The sequence below is a fragment of the Myotis nattereri genome, assembly GCF_964212035.1.
Source record: "Myotis nattereri genome assembly, chromosome: 11".
Lineage (NCBI taxonomy): Eukaryota > Metazoa > Chordata > Mammalia > Chiroptera > Vespertilionidae > Myotis > Myotis nattereri.
Window position 1 is genome coordinate 27,943,828 of NC_138086.1, and position 15,112 is coordinate 27,958,939.

The 15,112-nt window shown below is 43.4% G+C and overlaps 1 protein-coding gene across 2 annotated transcripts in view; it reads right to left on the reverse strand.

Annotated features, from left to right (window-relative positions):
• Window positions 1-1,762: 1,762 nt before the first annotated feature.
• Window positions 1,763-15,112, reverse strand: part of DGKI (diacylglycerol kinase iota) — a 196,126-nt gene continuing 182,776 nt past the window's right edge. For both annotated transcript variants that reach the window (XM_081102141.1, XM_081102140.1), the window contains 3 exons: window positions 6,875-6,911; window positions 5,140-5,239; window positions 1,763-2,431 (listed from right to left, as the gene is read on the reverse strand). In XM_081102141.1, the coding sequence (XP_080958267.1) occupies window positions 2,315-2,431; window positions 5,140-5,239; window positions 6,875-6,911 (254 nt within the window). In that variant the 3' untranslated portion in view covers window positions 1,763-2,314. The remainder of the gene's footprint in view (window positions 2,432-5,139; window positions 5,240-6,874; window positions 6,912-15,112) is intronic.

The following is a 15,112-nucleotide window of genomic DNA, read 5'->3' on the forward strand; positions in this document are numbered from 1 at the left end:
CAGTCAGTACATCATCAATTTTCATTCCGGGGGTTGACTTATTACTTCACTTGGAGCTATTTGAATTGGCCCCTAGCCACCTGTACCCTAAATTTTCTCTGGGCTGCTTTGAAGCATTACAGAGAAATATGAGATGGTAGTTGGTGAAAATAGTCCTTCATCCCAGCAATGGCAGCTGGGTAACTGACTGCATGGCCAAGTGTTTGGCTCAATCTAGGGAATGGAAGGCACCATCCAAAGCCAGATTTCAGTCTGTTTGAAGGATTATATTTCTGTCATCACAACATCTCCTGGACAGTCCCACCAATTGAAAAACTCCCAGCAGAAGCCCAGTGATTAAATTCTCCTGGAGCATAATTTTTTCCAGCTTCTGGAAACAATCTACTGCAGCTCCTCCTCCCCTCACCATAAAACCCAAAATATAGTTCCATTTCTAAGACTGATCTATGGAAATAGATTACTCGCAACCAACCCTTCCTCCCACAGCTGAAAATAATGCCAGCCGTTTGATTTCGAAACGACTAAGCCCCATCCACTGAGAGGTTATTCCTACTTAACAGTATATCATATTTGTACTTTCAAAATGATATGTGACCGAAATGTGATTCAGATCAGCAGCACGTCGCTGCTGGACCTTTACATTAAACACAGAGAAACAATCGTGTGCGCTCACATGCAGAAAGAGTCAGGAAGCTTGATGCTTATGTCTAAGAGTGAGGCAAAACCCTCGATCACCCACTTTCATTTCTGACTTACACCCAAGTCATGTAGACATTTTCACCAGAAATTAGAAGTCTTCGTCTCCTAATACTGTAATTGTCACAATGTCCCTAATAGAAGTACCTGTAAGTCTCAACTGCTCTGTGGCAGGATTAGAAGCTGCAATTCCACTGCCAGAGAAACATTCCTGGCTGCACTCCCACAGAGGTTTGTACTAAGAACTTTCTAGCAGAAGAAAATACAGAAACTAATAGATTACCCCGTACATGTAAAATGGGGCTATAGTGCTATCAGGTATGACCTTGGGAGCTGACCAGGAGTAGGTGGAGGCATCCATCAGAAAGGGCCACACCGCCTGGAAATCTGGCAGTGAAACTCACACAGCAAGGCTTTGTCCTTGGCATAGGGCGAACTTGGGGTAATGAAAACCAGAAACTTAGAAGGAAAACCTAAATGGGCCCCTCTCACCACTGTACCCAAGAGTCTGTACTTATTAGCCTCTGTGCAAAGCTCCAGTAACTGTTTTCTTACTTAAGTGAGTTATTTTGACATATGTTGCTACTTTTGCTTCTGCTGTTTTATTTCAAGTCCATTAGCCTGCTTTCCATTATCACTCAAAAAAGCCTAGAAGTGAACACTGGCACCGAGCTCCATTTCCTGTAGCCACAGTTCCCACACGTGGTTTTTCTGCCCTGCAGTTGAAACAGCACTTAAAGTTAAGTGCTTCTGCAGACTAGCTACGGGCCTTGGCTTAGTCCATTGCTCACCTCTATTGCAGCAAAAGGCAAAGATGGCTACACCTGGGCAGTATGGAGCTGTCCAAACAGCCCAAGCTGAACCTGGCCTTTGTGGCCATCAGTAACAGGCCCGCACATGGGGCCAACCCCTGGGTTACCTCTCTGAGGTCCCGCTGAGAACAGGAGACTCCCATGCCACCTCACCATGCCTCAGAGATACAGTGCACAAGTTGACATTATCCATGTGGCAACTCCCAGCTCCCAGATGATGAAAAAGAAATGAGCAGGGAGGGGTGACATGCAAAAAACGTCACTAAGTCATCCTGGTATATTTAGTCTTGGAAATGGAAGCAGTTTTACAGTTACATTTCTGCAGGACAACCAGAGGGTTTCAAAAGACCTTCAGACAGTCTTGTGGTCTTCAAAGACTGAATGTAAAGAGAACAGATTGTATCGAATTTTTTCTGGGTGGTTACAGGCAGAATGGTGCGGTACAGGGGAAGGTGAATGCATAGGGGAGAAGGGAGCAGTGCCATTTATAGGAACATCCTTTGAATCTTTAAAATAAATGATACAGGTGAACACAGAAGTTCATGCTACTTGCTGGAAGCAATAAAGATCAAATTTTGTGGAACTCATTTTCCACCAATCTCCAGGTATCCTGCCTCGTCCTCTGTGGGCTATTCCATTCTGTTGTACATCTCGGTAGCCCTTAAAAACTGGTGGCATGGCCTCAGATGCTTGCAGGAGAGAGACAGATTTATGGATTCCATCAGCTTCTTCCAGGGGAGCTGCCCGATCGACGGGAGGGCCCAGGTGATATGCTCGCTCAGGTTCTCTTTGCCCATCTACCAGGGTCAAACAGTAGTTTCCAGGTCCTCATGGCCAATGATCTTATAGTTCTGACGGCTTTCTAGGTAAGCAGCCAAATCAGGGTCCCCAGCCTGCTGAGCTCTGTCTTGAGGTGTCTTGCCCTGCAGGTAAAAAGGAAAGAAACACACACACACCTGGGATGAGATTTTTTTAAAGATCCACAGGAACAGAGATACTCAAAGATGACGCACTAGTAAGGATCTTTCCATGTTACTGTTTTAGAGTTAACAAGACACTTTTCAAGCTATTATCTGAAGGAAGCAAGATACATAAGCTCACAAGAAAGAGACCATCCTTGTGGACAGGTGGGGGTTCCCTCTAAGAAAGCATAGAGTCTAATCATAGGATCAGAGTCTAACTGAGTGCACAGCAGGAAACTTAGCACAGTGAGTCTGGAGCCCAGACCCTCTCTGGAAGCAGGTGCAGGGAAATTACTAACTAGATAAACAGGGAAACAGGCATTCGATGTCTAGTTTAGGACTCTTTCTATTATACTAACTCTGGGAAGGGATGGTCATAACAATCTAAAAAGGTTTCTTTGCTGGTTTTAAAGATTCTCTCCCCTATTTATAACATTCTCATCTCTCCAAAGAGTGAGTTAATTTCTGACTATAAAATTGATGGGTGTTGATTAAAGAAATTTTGGAAAAATAGAAGAGCATAAAAAAGAAATAAAAATATATTCCAGAACACTAAGATAACCATTGTTAACCTTCTGTGGAACAACTGTTTTTCTTTTTCTATAGCTGTATACATAATTATTTTATCAAAATTAAACCATATTTATATACTGTGGTTTAACACGCTTTTTCACTTAATAATATGTCAAACATTTTTATGTCATTCTTCTGCATCATGTTGAATGATTATATAATGTCTTGCAGCCTATTTTAGTGCTACATGTGTATTTGTAAGTACACACACACACACACACACACACACACAATATTTTTGAATGAGGCCAATGAATGGAAATCATTAGTAAATGGAGGGAAGGTCTCATTCTTTTGAATGCTTCTGGATATTACTTGACACTCCTTGAAACTTCTAATTTTTGTTTAATAATATAGTCTTATCTATTTAAATAAGTGATATTAAGTTCTAAGGAAAAGGTAGAGGCATGATCATTGTACTAAAGAAATAGCTCTATGCATAAATGCACACAAGTATGACAAAAATTATCAAAAACTTCAGCCTTCAGATCAGTTAACACAATGGATAGTGTCAACCTCAATGAAACCTGTTCCTAGTAGCTTCTAGGGGATGCAGGGCAGAGGGTAAAAAGGAAATAATAGTGGCTCTGGGCTCTTTCTACAATTTTACTTTAGTTGGGGTTTAATATTTATCCACTAGCTTAACATTGCTATTATAATTTTATCCCACTTGCTTATGGTATTAATAGACTATCTTGTGCTTACGTCAATGTTAATGAAGTTGGAATTTCTATAGCTTCTAAATACTCAGGGAGATGGACAAGGGTGGGCCTTTGAGATTTTTTTTAAGGAACTGTTCTCTATTAAGAGAAATTCTCAAGATATTGCTTCTCTCCAAAAAACCCAAGTAGATTCTGTCATGATGATCATATGTGATGCTCTCACCTAGCATCAAATTACAAAAATGGAAAAAACAGAGGATCCCTGAAAAGGATGAAGCATAGGGATAGTACTTTGTATGGTAAGATCTCTAGAACAGAATGTTGGGTGTAAACTTAAGTCATGCATAGTCTGACTTTATCAACTTAAAATAATGAGAGAGAAAAATAGACATACTTACATGTGAAGTGAGATCATTAAAATTTTAATAACGTATACGTCTAGGATGTAGAATTTTCTAGCTATTTCTACTTTCCTGTATTGTTTGCACGGCTCGAGTTTTCTATGTGAGAACACACTCTATTTATAATCACAAAAATAATACAGCTGTTTGTGTTTTGGAAAAATACACACACATACATAAAATAAAGTAGGAAGAAACCTCAAGGAATATGGAGCCCATTGATCTGATACAGAAACTTAGAAAGATGACACAGAGCAATCTGCTCAGGGGCCAGGTCTCCTGCCACTTTTGTTTGTCCTCATCTACATATATTCAAATTCTTCTCTGCCAGCCTCTGTGTTAAGTGGCTTGTCTTTCCTTGGAGTCTCCCCAGGGTGCTTGAAAATTCTCAGAGCTGACCAAGCTCCTCTACGGGGTTGATTGGTATTAACTCTGCTCTCTCACAGGCTGTATTTGTAGGTCAATGCCACTCAGCTCTACCTCCTCCTTCACGCCAGCTCTCAGCCCTTTCCTTGACTGCTCTCTGTAACTTGGAATGACTCATGGTGCAGCCTGACTTCCCATCTTGGAAGTGACTGGAAATCACTTTGGCACCTCAAAATGGGGCCACATAAATCACAGATTTTAAGCTACAGTGGATTAAGCAGATGAAGGAGAAATCCCAAAGGGTCTTCTCCAAGGCTAGGTCAATGTCTGTGAACATAAGCCTGACCCCTCTCCCAGGGCTTTGGATCTCACCTCTCTGCAGCCTGGCTGCTGGCATTCGGCAGGAGGAGAACCCCAAATCCCAAGGCCAGCGCGTCCTTCAGAGGTTTCCAAAGCCCCATAGGCGAGCACACACCCTCCCTTTGTGCTTATACATTTAAACTGCAGTTTCTCTAAATGAAGCACTTTATTTTTTCCTCCTTTTTCCAAAGCCCCCCAGCATTTCCATAGGCACAGAAAGGATGCCTCTGCTGTGGGCATAAGTGAAGGCCACAGCGCCTGCGATGTTGCCCAGTGGGTGGATGTTTGCACTCACTCATCAAGTTACCTTGGAGTCCGTCTTTCTCAGAGATGCTCCTGCGTCCACCAGAAGCTGGCACACGGCCCGGTTCCGCTGGCAGGCAGCCTTGTGCAGTGCAGTCTCACCCCTAAATCAAAGATGAAATGGAAACCACCCATAAAGGGGCTGGGGGCCGGGGTGGGGGTGGAGGCTGCTGGGAGGGGGTGGTTTCATCCTACCCCTGCTGCTGATGCTCTTTCTCTGTCTGAGGCTGAGACCTGGCTGCAGGCAGGGCCCATTTGGGGGGTGTGGGGGAGGGGAGCCTAAAGTGCTTGAGTTAGTCATCCTGTAACCACAATATCTGACTCCAGCCTCTTTTTAAAACAGTGTTGGTTAATTCGGCCGAGCGATTTTGTTGTCAACTACTAATGTTTCATTTAGGCAGGACTCCATGGCAGTTAGACTGATGTGTGTGGCTGTATCTGAACACTGGGAACGACACTCTGTATGGATACGCTGAGTGTGAGGGATGCTAGATGAAGCTCAGAGGGAACAGAGATGGGGAACCAGCGCCCCTCAGACCCATCACAGGAATAACTCCTGGGAACTCAACTGCAAGGGACCAGGCTAACACTCTGGCCTACCTACTGGATTCAACTCCAGGGGCAGGTGGGAGGGGAGGGGCAGCCACAGGGGATCTGGGAGGCACAGAGAGACTTGGGGAGAGAGCTCAGAACTAGAGCTTTCCCCAGTTGACAGCAGGCCCAAGACCAGCCAGCCAGTCACTGTGGGAAGTGGGCGTGAGAAAGTGGTTATTTCTGCTCCATTAATAGTCAGAAAAGGAGGAGGATTTTCCCATTTGGAATCCAAGGCTGAAAAGATACTTAATGTTAAAGTGTTTCGTGGAAAATCAAATGCAGACCTTAGAGCAGGGAACTGGGGTCAGTGGTGCCTGTCCTCTGGGGTGTGCAGGATGTGGACAAGCTCGCATAGCAATGGGCAGTCTCTTCAGTGACGGGTAACTGACTCATGGCTACTCCTCCCCACCCCCGTCTTTCATTCTATTTATGTCTGTTTTTCCTCCACCATCCCCACTTCCGCTCCCTTCCCCATCCCACTCCAGCCTGGCCCATTCCTTATCTCCTTTTGAATTTCTTTGGAGTTCTCTAGTGCTTCTATATGGTTTGCAGGGTTAGATGCTTAGCCTTTCTTTGTTCCTGTTTGGAAAATAGTAGCTATTTTGCTACCCTAGAGATGGAGGGGGGGGGGGTTTGAAAGAAAAAATTATCAGTTTGGGGATCATCCCAGATCTTCATCTGAACTTCAGAACATGAAAATGATTGGAGTTACCATATTCTCAGTTCTCCGTTGGCTGTATTATAGGCATTGTTCCATTCTAGACTTGGCAAAGAAATTTCATTACATGCAAGAGAGCATTAGGGCTTAATTTTCTCACAAACCCCAGTTAACAAAGAGTTAAAAAAAAGGTAAATGTATTTTTTAGACTTCTCAGCACCAGTGTAGAAGTATACTGCTTGTAGGAACCTCTAAACGATGAATCTCAGTGACTGAGGGTGCAACCATTATGATACCTGCCATCAACTTTTATTGTGACTTTTATTCTTGATTTAGAAGATTAGCCCCGCACAGGTATAACTACAATAGAAAGTGGATGTTTTATCACTGACATGAAAATTATCTACTGTATGCTCTAGACATGGCATTTTTCTCCTAGATACGTTCTGAAGAATAATCTGGACTATGTAATAAAAGTGAGACTCACGTTTCGCTGTCTGCCATATCCAATAACTCGGAAGGTCCTAAACAGGAGGAAATCAAGACACGCCCATCAAACATAAGTTTAAAAAAACTATTAATAAGAAAATCTATAGTCACAATTAAAATGCCTTGGAAAGCTGCATAAGAAAGAGCACTTGTGAGAGGGATAAAGGGGCCTCCTCCTCCCACCAATCTCCCAACCGCCAGCTGAGATGTGCAGAATGGGAGCCACAAAAGAGGGGCATGGCCTCCGCCTTCCTTCCGGAAGCTTTCAATTAAGTCGAAGAAATAAAATCAACTGTAATAGACTAAGTGAGAAATAATTAAGTGGCTCCCTTCGGAGGAAGGGGACAATCAGCTGAGCTTTGAAGATTGTTGCTCATTCTCCAGTGGCAGGTAGTTTGGGATGGGCTCTTGTGCAATATAACAGTAAAGCGACAAGAGACAATAGATACCATGCGGTCCAATAGCCTTATTTTAGAAATAGGGTGAAACTCTATTTTTCACAAAATTTCCCTTCCAACACCTAGAAGAAATGTTCTGCATAAATATCAAATGATAGAAGCTTCATTATGAACTGATAAGTTCTATGAGTTTGCACATTAGCAATGTTTTGTATGTTCACTAATGCATTCATTCAGTCTGCACACACTGGTTGGAATGCCCACCTTCCCACTTGCAGCACCACTGCCTTCCTCCCCAGCCCTCCCTGAATCCCTTACCCTATTCAGCCTGCTGAGACCATTTCCTCCATGAGGCCAACTATGACCCCACTCCAAATATTGCATCAAATGTTCTCCCTCACTTTGTGTCCTATAATTGGGAAATTAATATAATGTGTCCCACTGAGACTGTCCCAGACAAGTGTGGATATATAACACATAAACCATATTAAAATCACTTGCTGATTTCTCTCTTCACAACTAGATTCTCATAAGCCCCTTGGGTTGGTGGCCTTGTGACTGGCATAGAGCCTGGTGCCAAGCAGATGCCTAAATGTTTGGTTGAATGAATGAATCAAATGTGCTTGAAAGTGGCAAACACGGTTGTAGGTGTTGAGCATTTTAGTCCTTAGAAATGTGATCCTGTTGATTTGCTCTCTGTGTTGTTGGATATGGTTATCATTGAAAATTTACTTAAGTGATTACTTGCCACCTCATCAGAAGAAGGAGAAGAGGAGGTTAGGACTTTCTAACCAAGAAGGTCATTGGGCAAGGAGAAGATGACAGGTGTGATGGGACTTTCACAATCCTCCTGGTCACCCAAGAGCTAAGTCATCATCTTGGCTTCCTCTCTCTCACATCCATTGGTCGTCAAGGCCAGGCAAACCTTCCGACACCACGTCTGTCCTGTTTGTCTCCCTATGTGTCCTGTTCCACAAACAGGCCTCCTCATAGGTCTCTGCCTGGAATATAATTAGCGTGAAGAAACGGTTACGAAGAAGACTAAAAAGCTCTTACGTTATTTAGATTTCCAGGTTTTCGATCTGTCATATTTATTAGTTACTTCCAAGTATTTAAACATTGAAGTTCACAGTGTCCACTTGGAACTACCTTTCCTCCATTTGTTCCCAAAGTTCCAAAGTGGTCACTTCTCCATCACCCACATGTTTCTCAGGGCTTGTTCCCTTCCCTGTCCCTATTGAGAAGTCTTCTTTTTCTAGCCTCAGACCTACATCGTAAATGTTTGTAAAGCCTCGTCTCTGACAAGGCCTCTGAAAAGACCACCTTTGGCAGAAGGAATCTATCCCTTTTCTGAACTCTCGTAAAGCTTACTTGGGTCTACCCTTGTACCATGTGTTTGATTTTTTGTTGTATGCCTTGTTCCCTGAAATCCTTTCTTCTAAATCCCTTGAATATAAGAATACTTTTACTTTTAACATTCCTTGAGGATCTACCCTACATTAAGGATTCAACAAAGATTTAACTCATTCATTTCTGTTCCTCAGTCCTGTGGTTCTAAGGAAACAGTGAATGATGACCCTCCCACATCCCCCACCAAAGAAGTGCAAAGCAGCGGAGCGCAGTGGTCAGGATCAAAGGTTTACAATTCCAGCTCTAGCTGCCACTTAGTAGATCTTGGGGACTTTCATTTTATTTCTCACATGTAAAGAAAGACTGATAATAATATGTATTTCAAAGGAGTGCAGTGAGGTTTCAGAAGTTAATGAAAGTTATGTGCTTAAGACAGTAGCTGGCACACTAAACACATGGCCTAAAGTTTGTGTCCTATCCTCTGACATGACACAGCAGGTCACACCACGTCAAGAAGTTGGAACGTCAGTGAAGGAAAGCTGTATAAAAGGGCCACCTCACTCCTACTTATATTAGTGTACAGAGCCACCTGTGGACTAGAATTATGTCCTGAGAACCAAGGACCCCAGGCCCATTCAACTGCCAACAGGACACTTTCCACGAGGTCGGGAGCAGTGTTCTAAGGGGGTGTGCTTTTAAAGAAGCCCTGTCACCTTCAGCAAACTTCTCAAGCCATCTATTTTTAAAGGACCCCTGTGAACACAAGCCAGCCAGCCTCAGTAGCAGTGTGTTCCCATCATTGCTGCGAATTGCATACTTAGGCTTTGCCCATTTCCCTCCTTATTCAGCACTCAGAGCTGAGACTATGACGGGTCCGTGGCCTCCAGGGTCCCAGTCTTCATGCAAGCGACAGGACCCTGGAGCAGTTTCATCTGTGCTAAAACTGCAACTATTTGGCAAGGGCGGACAAGGACAGGAAAGGACCTTGTTCCTCACAGTCTGACAAGAGTCGCCGTACATGCAGCCAGCCCAGAGGGTCAGCCCATTCTAAGGAAGTTTGCCTGAGGCTGCTTGTCATTTCCCCTTTCTCCCCTCATCTTCGGTGGCTGATGGAGGTGCAAGAAAGAGGCACCGATGCTCAAACAAGATACATTTGTTCTTAATCAATATCTAAAGAAACTCCAGTTAGAGGTTTTGGGAATTTCTCTGGAATAATGAACTTAACCCAAACCTTCCTACTTCTCCCATCAACACAACTTCCCAGCATCGCAGAGAAACAAAAATAATCAAAACAGATTACAAAAATTCTCCTGAAAAAAAGTAGATAATAAGAGCATCTGTGATTTTTGGAAAGTTAATTTGAGTCTCAGTAATAAGGGAAAGAACAGGAGAAAGAGAGAAAATAATAGATACCAAAGGGGAACATATGGGTGTGGGCTTCTTTTGCATTTTATGTGAACATATGTTCTGACTGTGGATACCATGCCGTCTCCCCTGAGGAATTTGGAGGAATAACATTACATTGTCAGTAAAGAGCTCACAATTGTTCCCTGGATATAGAAGGGAAACTTGGCTCTCTGTCCCTCCCAGGGCTTACTACAATGTGCACACTCCATCCCACAGCTGATCTGCACCAGAAACAACTCTTAACCCCATTGAAGGGATATGGGGGAAATGTCCCCATCAAGTTTTGAGAGGGAGGCAATCACTGCCCTTCCACAGCCCTGCACCAGTTATCACTGGTACCCTGCACAGGACACTCATGCCAAACAACTCAGCATTGTGGTTGTTTGTCCATGTTTCACTGCCCTTTGCTGGGTCTTAGGAACATGGAGGGCAGAGACCACATCTTATATTATGTGTGAGTTTTGACAACTAACCAAATTTCACTATGCTTCAGTTTTTACCACCTGTCAAATAGAGATGAGAGCAAGCTGTGTAGGGCTATTGTAAGAATGCAATGTGTTCATACATATAAAGCATCCTATATAATAAAAAACTAATTTGGAAGTCAACCGAACGGCAGAAGGATCGGTCGGCAGGGGGCAGGGCTGGTGAGCGGGCAGCGCCACGCCAGCCAAGGCGGGTGACAGTGGGCAGAGGGAGGGGACGGCAATCAGGGGGCGGGGGGCGGCGGCAGTGGTGGAGGGAGGCCACCAGCAGCAGCGGGGTTTGGCCCTGGGGAGCAGGCCTAAGCTGTCAGTCAGACATCCCCCGAGGGCTCCTGGACTGCGAGAGGGTGTAGGCCAGGCTGAGGGACGTCCCCTCCCCCGTAAGTGCATGGATTTTCATAAACCAGGCCTCTAGTTTAGAATAATAAAGATTAGCAGTGATTGTTACTATAACATTTTTTTCTCAAGAGTGGGGAAGAGAGAATTAATTTTTCAAGTGAATGAATGAATAAATGATATTTTAAAATTAATGTGGATCCTAACCAAATTCTTGTTTCTTCTCAGAGAAAGATCGGTAAATGGAACATGAATTCAAGAGACTGTGCTTTATGGGAAATGGTCTGAAAAATAAGAGAAAGAAAAATATGGGGATAGCCATATCAGTGTTTGCGGGTGAAGGCCAGGGAATAGGAAAGGAAGGAAAACTTGCAGATCTCCCAACACAAGAATGTAAACTGCGTGGTGAGTAGTCAAACCTTCCAAAATGCAGGCCCGCTGCCCAGTGTCCACCCCATAGGCTCTTCCATTGCATACCCCAGTTCTTAGGGATGCAACTTTATCCACATTGCACTTTATTATATACGATGTGTCTTTGTCACGTGCATCTTTTAATTTGCTTCCCACACCAAGGCATCCAAATCCCCTTTGCTATTCCTTCCACCTCCCCACGGCCTCTCTCTGTTAGGACCTCATTTCCCATTAGTCTCCCTGACGCTGCCAGCAGACCATTCCAAATCCTCCAGTGGCCCAGGACAAAAGCTGTGCCGATTTGGGGAGAGCTGGCACTGGGAACTCTAACAGCACCGTCATCCTGTCCCAGCGGGATGGTGGTCGTTTCTCTCGGGGAACCAGAGGCAGAAAAAGGGGGGTAAAAAAAAGAAAAGAAAGACTGAAGGCAGAAACAGAGGGAAGACAAAATAAGCCATTGAAATCAAAAAAGAAATGCATGAGTGAGATTTCTATCAGGAAACACGGTAGGGGGCAACAGGGTGGGAGTGGGGAGAAAAACACACACAAAAGAGCAAACATGTGCAGGGTGGTGAAAGACAAACCACACAAAAGTCCTTTCCAGGGTAAAACCAGGGAGGAGGGAGCGGGTTAAAAAGATGGTTGAAAGGAGTTGAAAAGCAGGAACCGCTGGGGGGATTCTCAGCTGGAATCCCTCTGCATCTTCCTCTCCCCACCCTGTCCCTTCCTCCTCCTCTTTTCAACCCTCCAAATGCCCAAATTCCAGTTTTTCATAAAGAAAAGCAGCATGTTGTGAATTTGAGACAAGAAGTCCCAAAGAAGATGCATGTGGAAAAAATTCAAGCCTCCTGTGGTTTTTCAGAACATAGCACACATCACATGCCCCCAGGCCCCAGCCCGGTTTAAAAAGAGTCCTTAGAAGAGAAATACATTGCTGAATGTGGTGGCTGGGAGCATAATCTCCCTGGAATCCTGTTCAGGGGCTGTCCTCCTGATGGGGGACCCCACGGCTCACCATAAATATCCAGTGAAGAAGACACAGCAGAGGGGAGAGAAAGGACAAGTAAGCAAACAGGCCACATACAATTTCCATCCTGTGCCTTGACAAGAAAGGGCCCCTGATTTCTCAGAAGCCTTGTCATTAAAGGCTTCTTTATGGTCAGGGTTTTTTTTTAAAAAAAAAACAAAACAAAACAAGACAGTTTTTAGGATTTAAAACTCATATGAAGCCACAGGAAAGACTTGACCCAAATTAAAAACAAAAAAACCACTAAAACTTTAAGAGAGATTCAGGCTTCAAGACTAGGAGGAGCGTTCCTCTTGATCTTTAGCACAGTGTAAAATTTTTCTTTGCTTTTAAAAGAAGTTTATGTGAATTCAAACTGCTCAGACCTACCTATAGAGCACAGAAAGGGCCAGGCTCTCCATGTACTTATCTCTGACTTCAGGAGCAGTATAGTTTAAAGGGGTTTCTATCATTTATCATAGATGAGTCGTTCTGCAAAGATGATTTTCCCCGAATACACAGGTTAATACAGATTGTATCAGTAACTAAAAATATTAAAACAAACAACAATAAAAATAGACGAGCTGAAGCGCATAGCTGTTAAGGAACCTGGTGAATTAGGCTGATTATGTCCAAAGATTTTTACATCCATACTCCTAAATAAACAGACTGAAGTTAAGCATGAAGCTGGCAATGCCTATCAGGTCGATGAATACTAAAATCAAGTGTGATACAGTTCCCACTACTTGGCTATAGTGCTAAAAGTTGAAAAATTGCCATTTATCAAAAAGGCAGTGATCCTTGGACTGTAAAGCATAATAATATTTTATTTTCAAACAGAAGGAATGGATTTGCTTCACTATCTCCACCGTCTTTCTCTCAGGTCCATCAGAGATCCTGGTGAAGCAGGGAGGGTATAAGATGTGACCATGGGAACTGTTTGCCTGTGAGTGACATTGGGGTGATTACAGGAATCTGAAATTTTTTCTCATGAGCATCACTATTAAAACAACTTGTTTACAAAATCTAACCAAGAGAACTGGAAAAATAAGCACTCTCCCCGAAGGAATTAATAAATTCCTTGGTGTCCTTCAGTTTTGATAGAGAGCTGCATCCTGTGATACAATCTTTGCAGCAGATACTGGAGGTGGAAGAGAAACTCCCTAAGTATCTAATGTCAGGCTTTGGTCAAAGCACTGAGACTGACATGCTAGCTGGACTTCATGCCAGGCAAAGCATGTGTGTACCTATTTCCCATTGAGCTTAGGAACTCCAACCCCTATGAGTGTGGGCTACAATGGGAAGAGTATTAGAGAAATACCATCTCAAGCCTCATCTGACATGCCCCTGAAAAGACTCAACTGAGGAGAGGGTTTTCGTTTGTTTTTAGTGTATGTATCAAATATTGCATGGGACATACCTATGCTAAAAAGGGGAGAAACTTGTTTAAGAACTTGTGATGTTAAAGAACTGTTATTGCTAAGCAGCCTTAGGACCCAGAACCAAGGGGACTATAAAAGCTGAGCTCCAAGGATTTCAGGTAGATCAGTAGTTCAGGACATTGAGAAGGTAGGGTCATCATTTCCAGGTGAAGAAGATGGAGAGTAGGGGAGGGTGGTAGATTAAATTCTGACACAATTGATTTGTAGCTCCTTCCATGAAGCAGTGGGCTCTATTCCCTCCTCCCTTTGTCGGGACAAGCTCTGTGACTTGTTTTGACTAACAGAATGCTGCAGAGGATACAGAACTTTCCAGTCCAGCCTCAAGGTGTCCGGAAGCTCTCATTCTCTCCTCCTGAAACCCTAGGACCATCATGCTGTGAAGAAGCCTGAGATGAAAAACCAGGTACAGAGAAAGACTCAGGTGTCCTGGCCGTTCCAGCCACCCCAATGGAGAGCCCCAAACATGTGACAGGGTCTCTCTCTTCTGTACAGATTCAGTCAAAATTGTAGCTGGTTACAGCCTTGTGAGTGAGAGACCCAGGGAGACACCCACAGGTAATGGATACAGAGAAGAATCTGGAAGTAGGGGAAGTGCTAGTTCTTCAGGAGAGGTAAAGCAAGAGAGAGGGAGAGAGGGTTCCTAACCTGTGTTATCACTCAACTAGGTATCAGTGGCTCACCTAACTCCAGAGAGGGCACGTAAGTATGGAGTAGCCTAATGATGCAAACAAGCACTCAGTCTCATTGGGTAAAGGGCAAACTAGAAAGAAAGGATTGAGAAGGATCAAGAAGACAGCAACTACAGCCAAGCCTGCATGGCTTAGAGGTTGTGTTGATCTATGAACCAGTAGGTCACAGTTTGATTCCCGGTCTGGGCTCTGGCGGCCTATGGATGATTTTCTCTCATCAATGATGTTTCTATTTCTCTCCCCCTTTCCCTTTCTCTCTGAAATTTATATTAAAAAAAAGAAAGAAAATGGAAAACAAAAACAAAAACAAGATGGCAACCTTACAAGACCTTTGTAAAGATTCGATGATGCATTTAGTATAAGCATCTGGCATAAAAATGTGCTTGATAATGGTAACTGTGTTTTCTATTTGTAGCTTTGTAATATGACTTAAAACATCTATGCAACTGTTTTAAATTTAATTATGCCTATGATGATGATATTTTTTTTTTCTTTAGCTTACAATTGCTTGAAAACAGTGACTCTATTTTATTTGTATGTGTGTACTGGTCTACAACATGTAGTTCTTACTAGGCACTCCACAAATATTTGTTGAATGATTGAATGAATGAATGAATGAATGAATGAAATAAGATGTTTGCTAAATTGAATTAAAAGAAGAGCAGGAACGAGTGTGAATATCTACTATGCTTTCTATTTACAGCCCAAATTT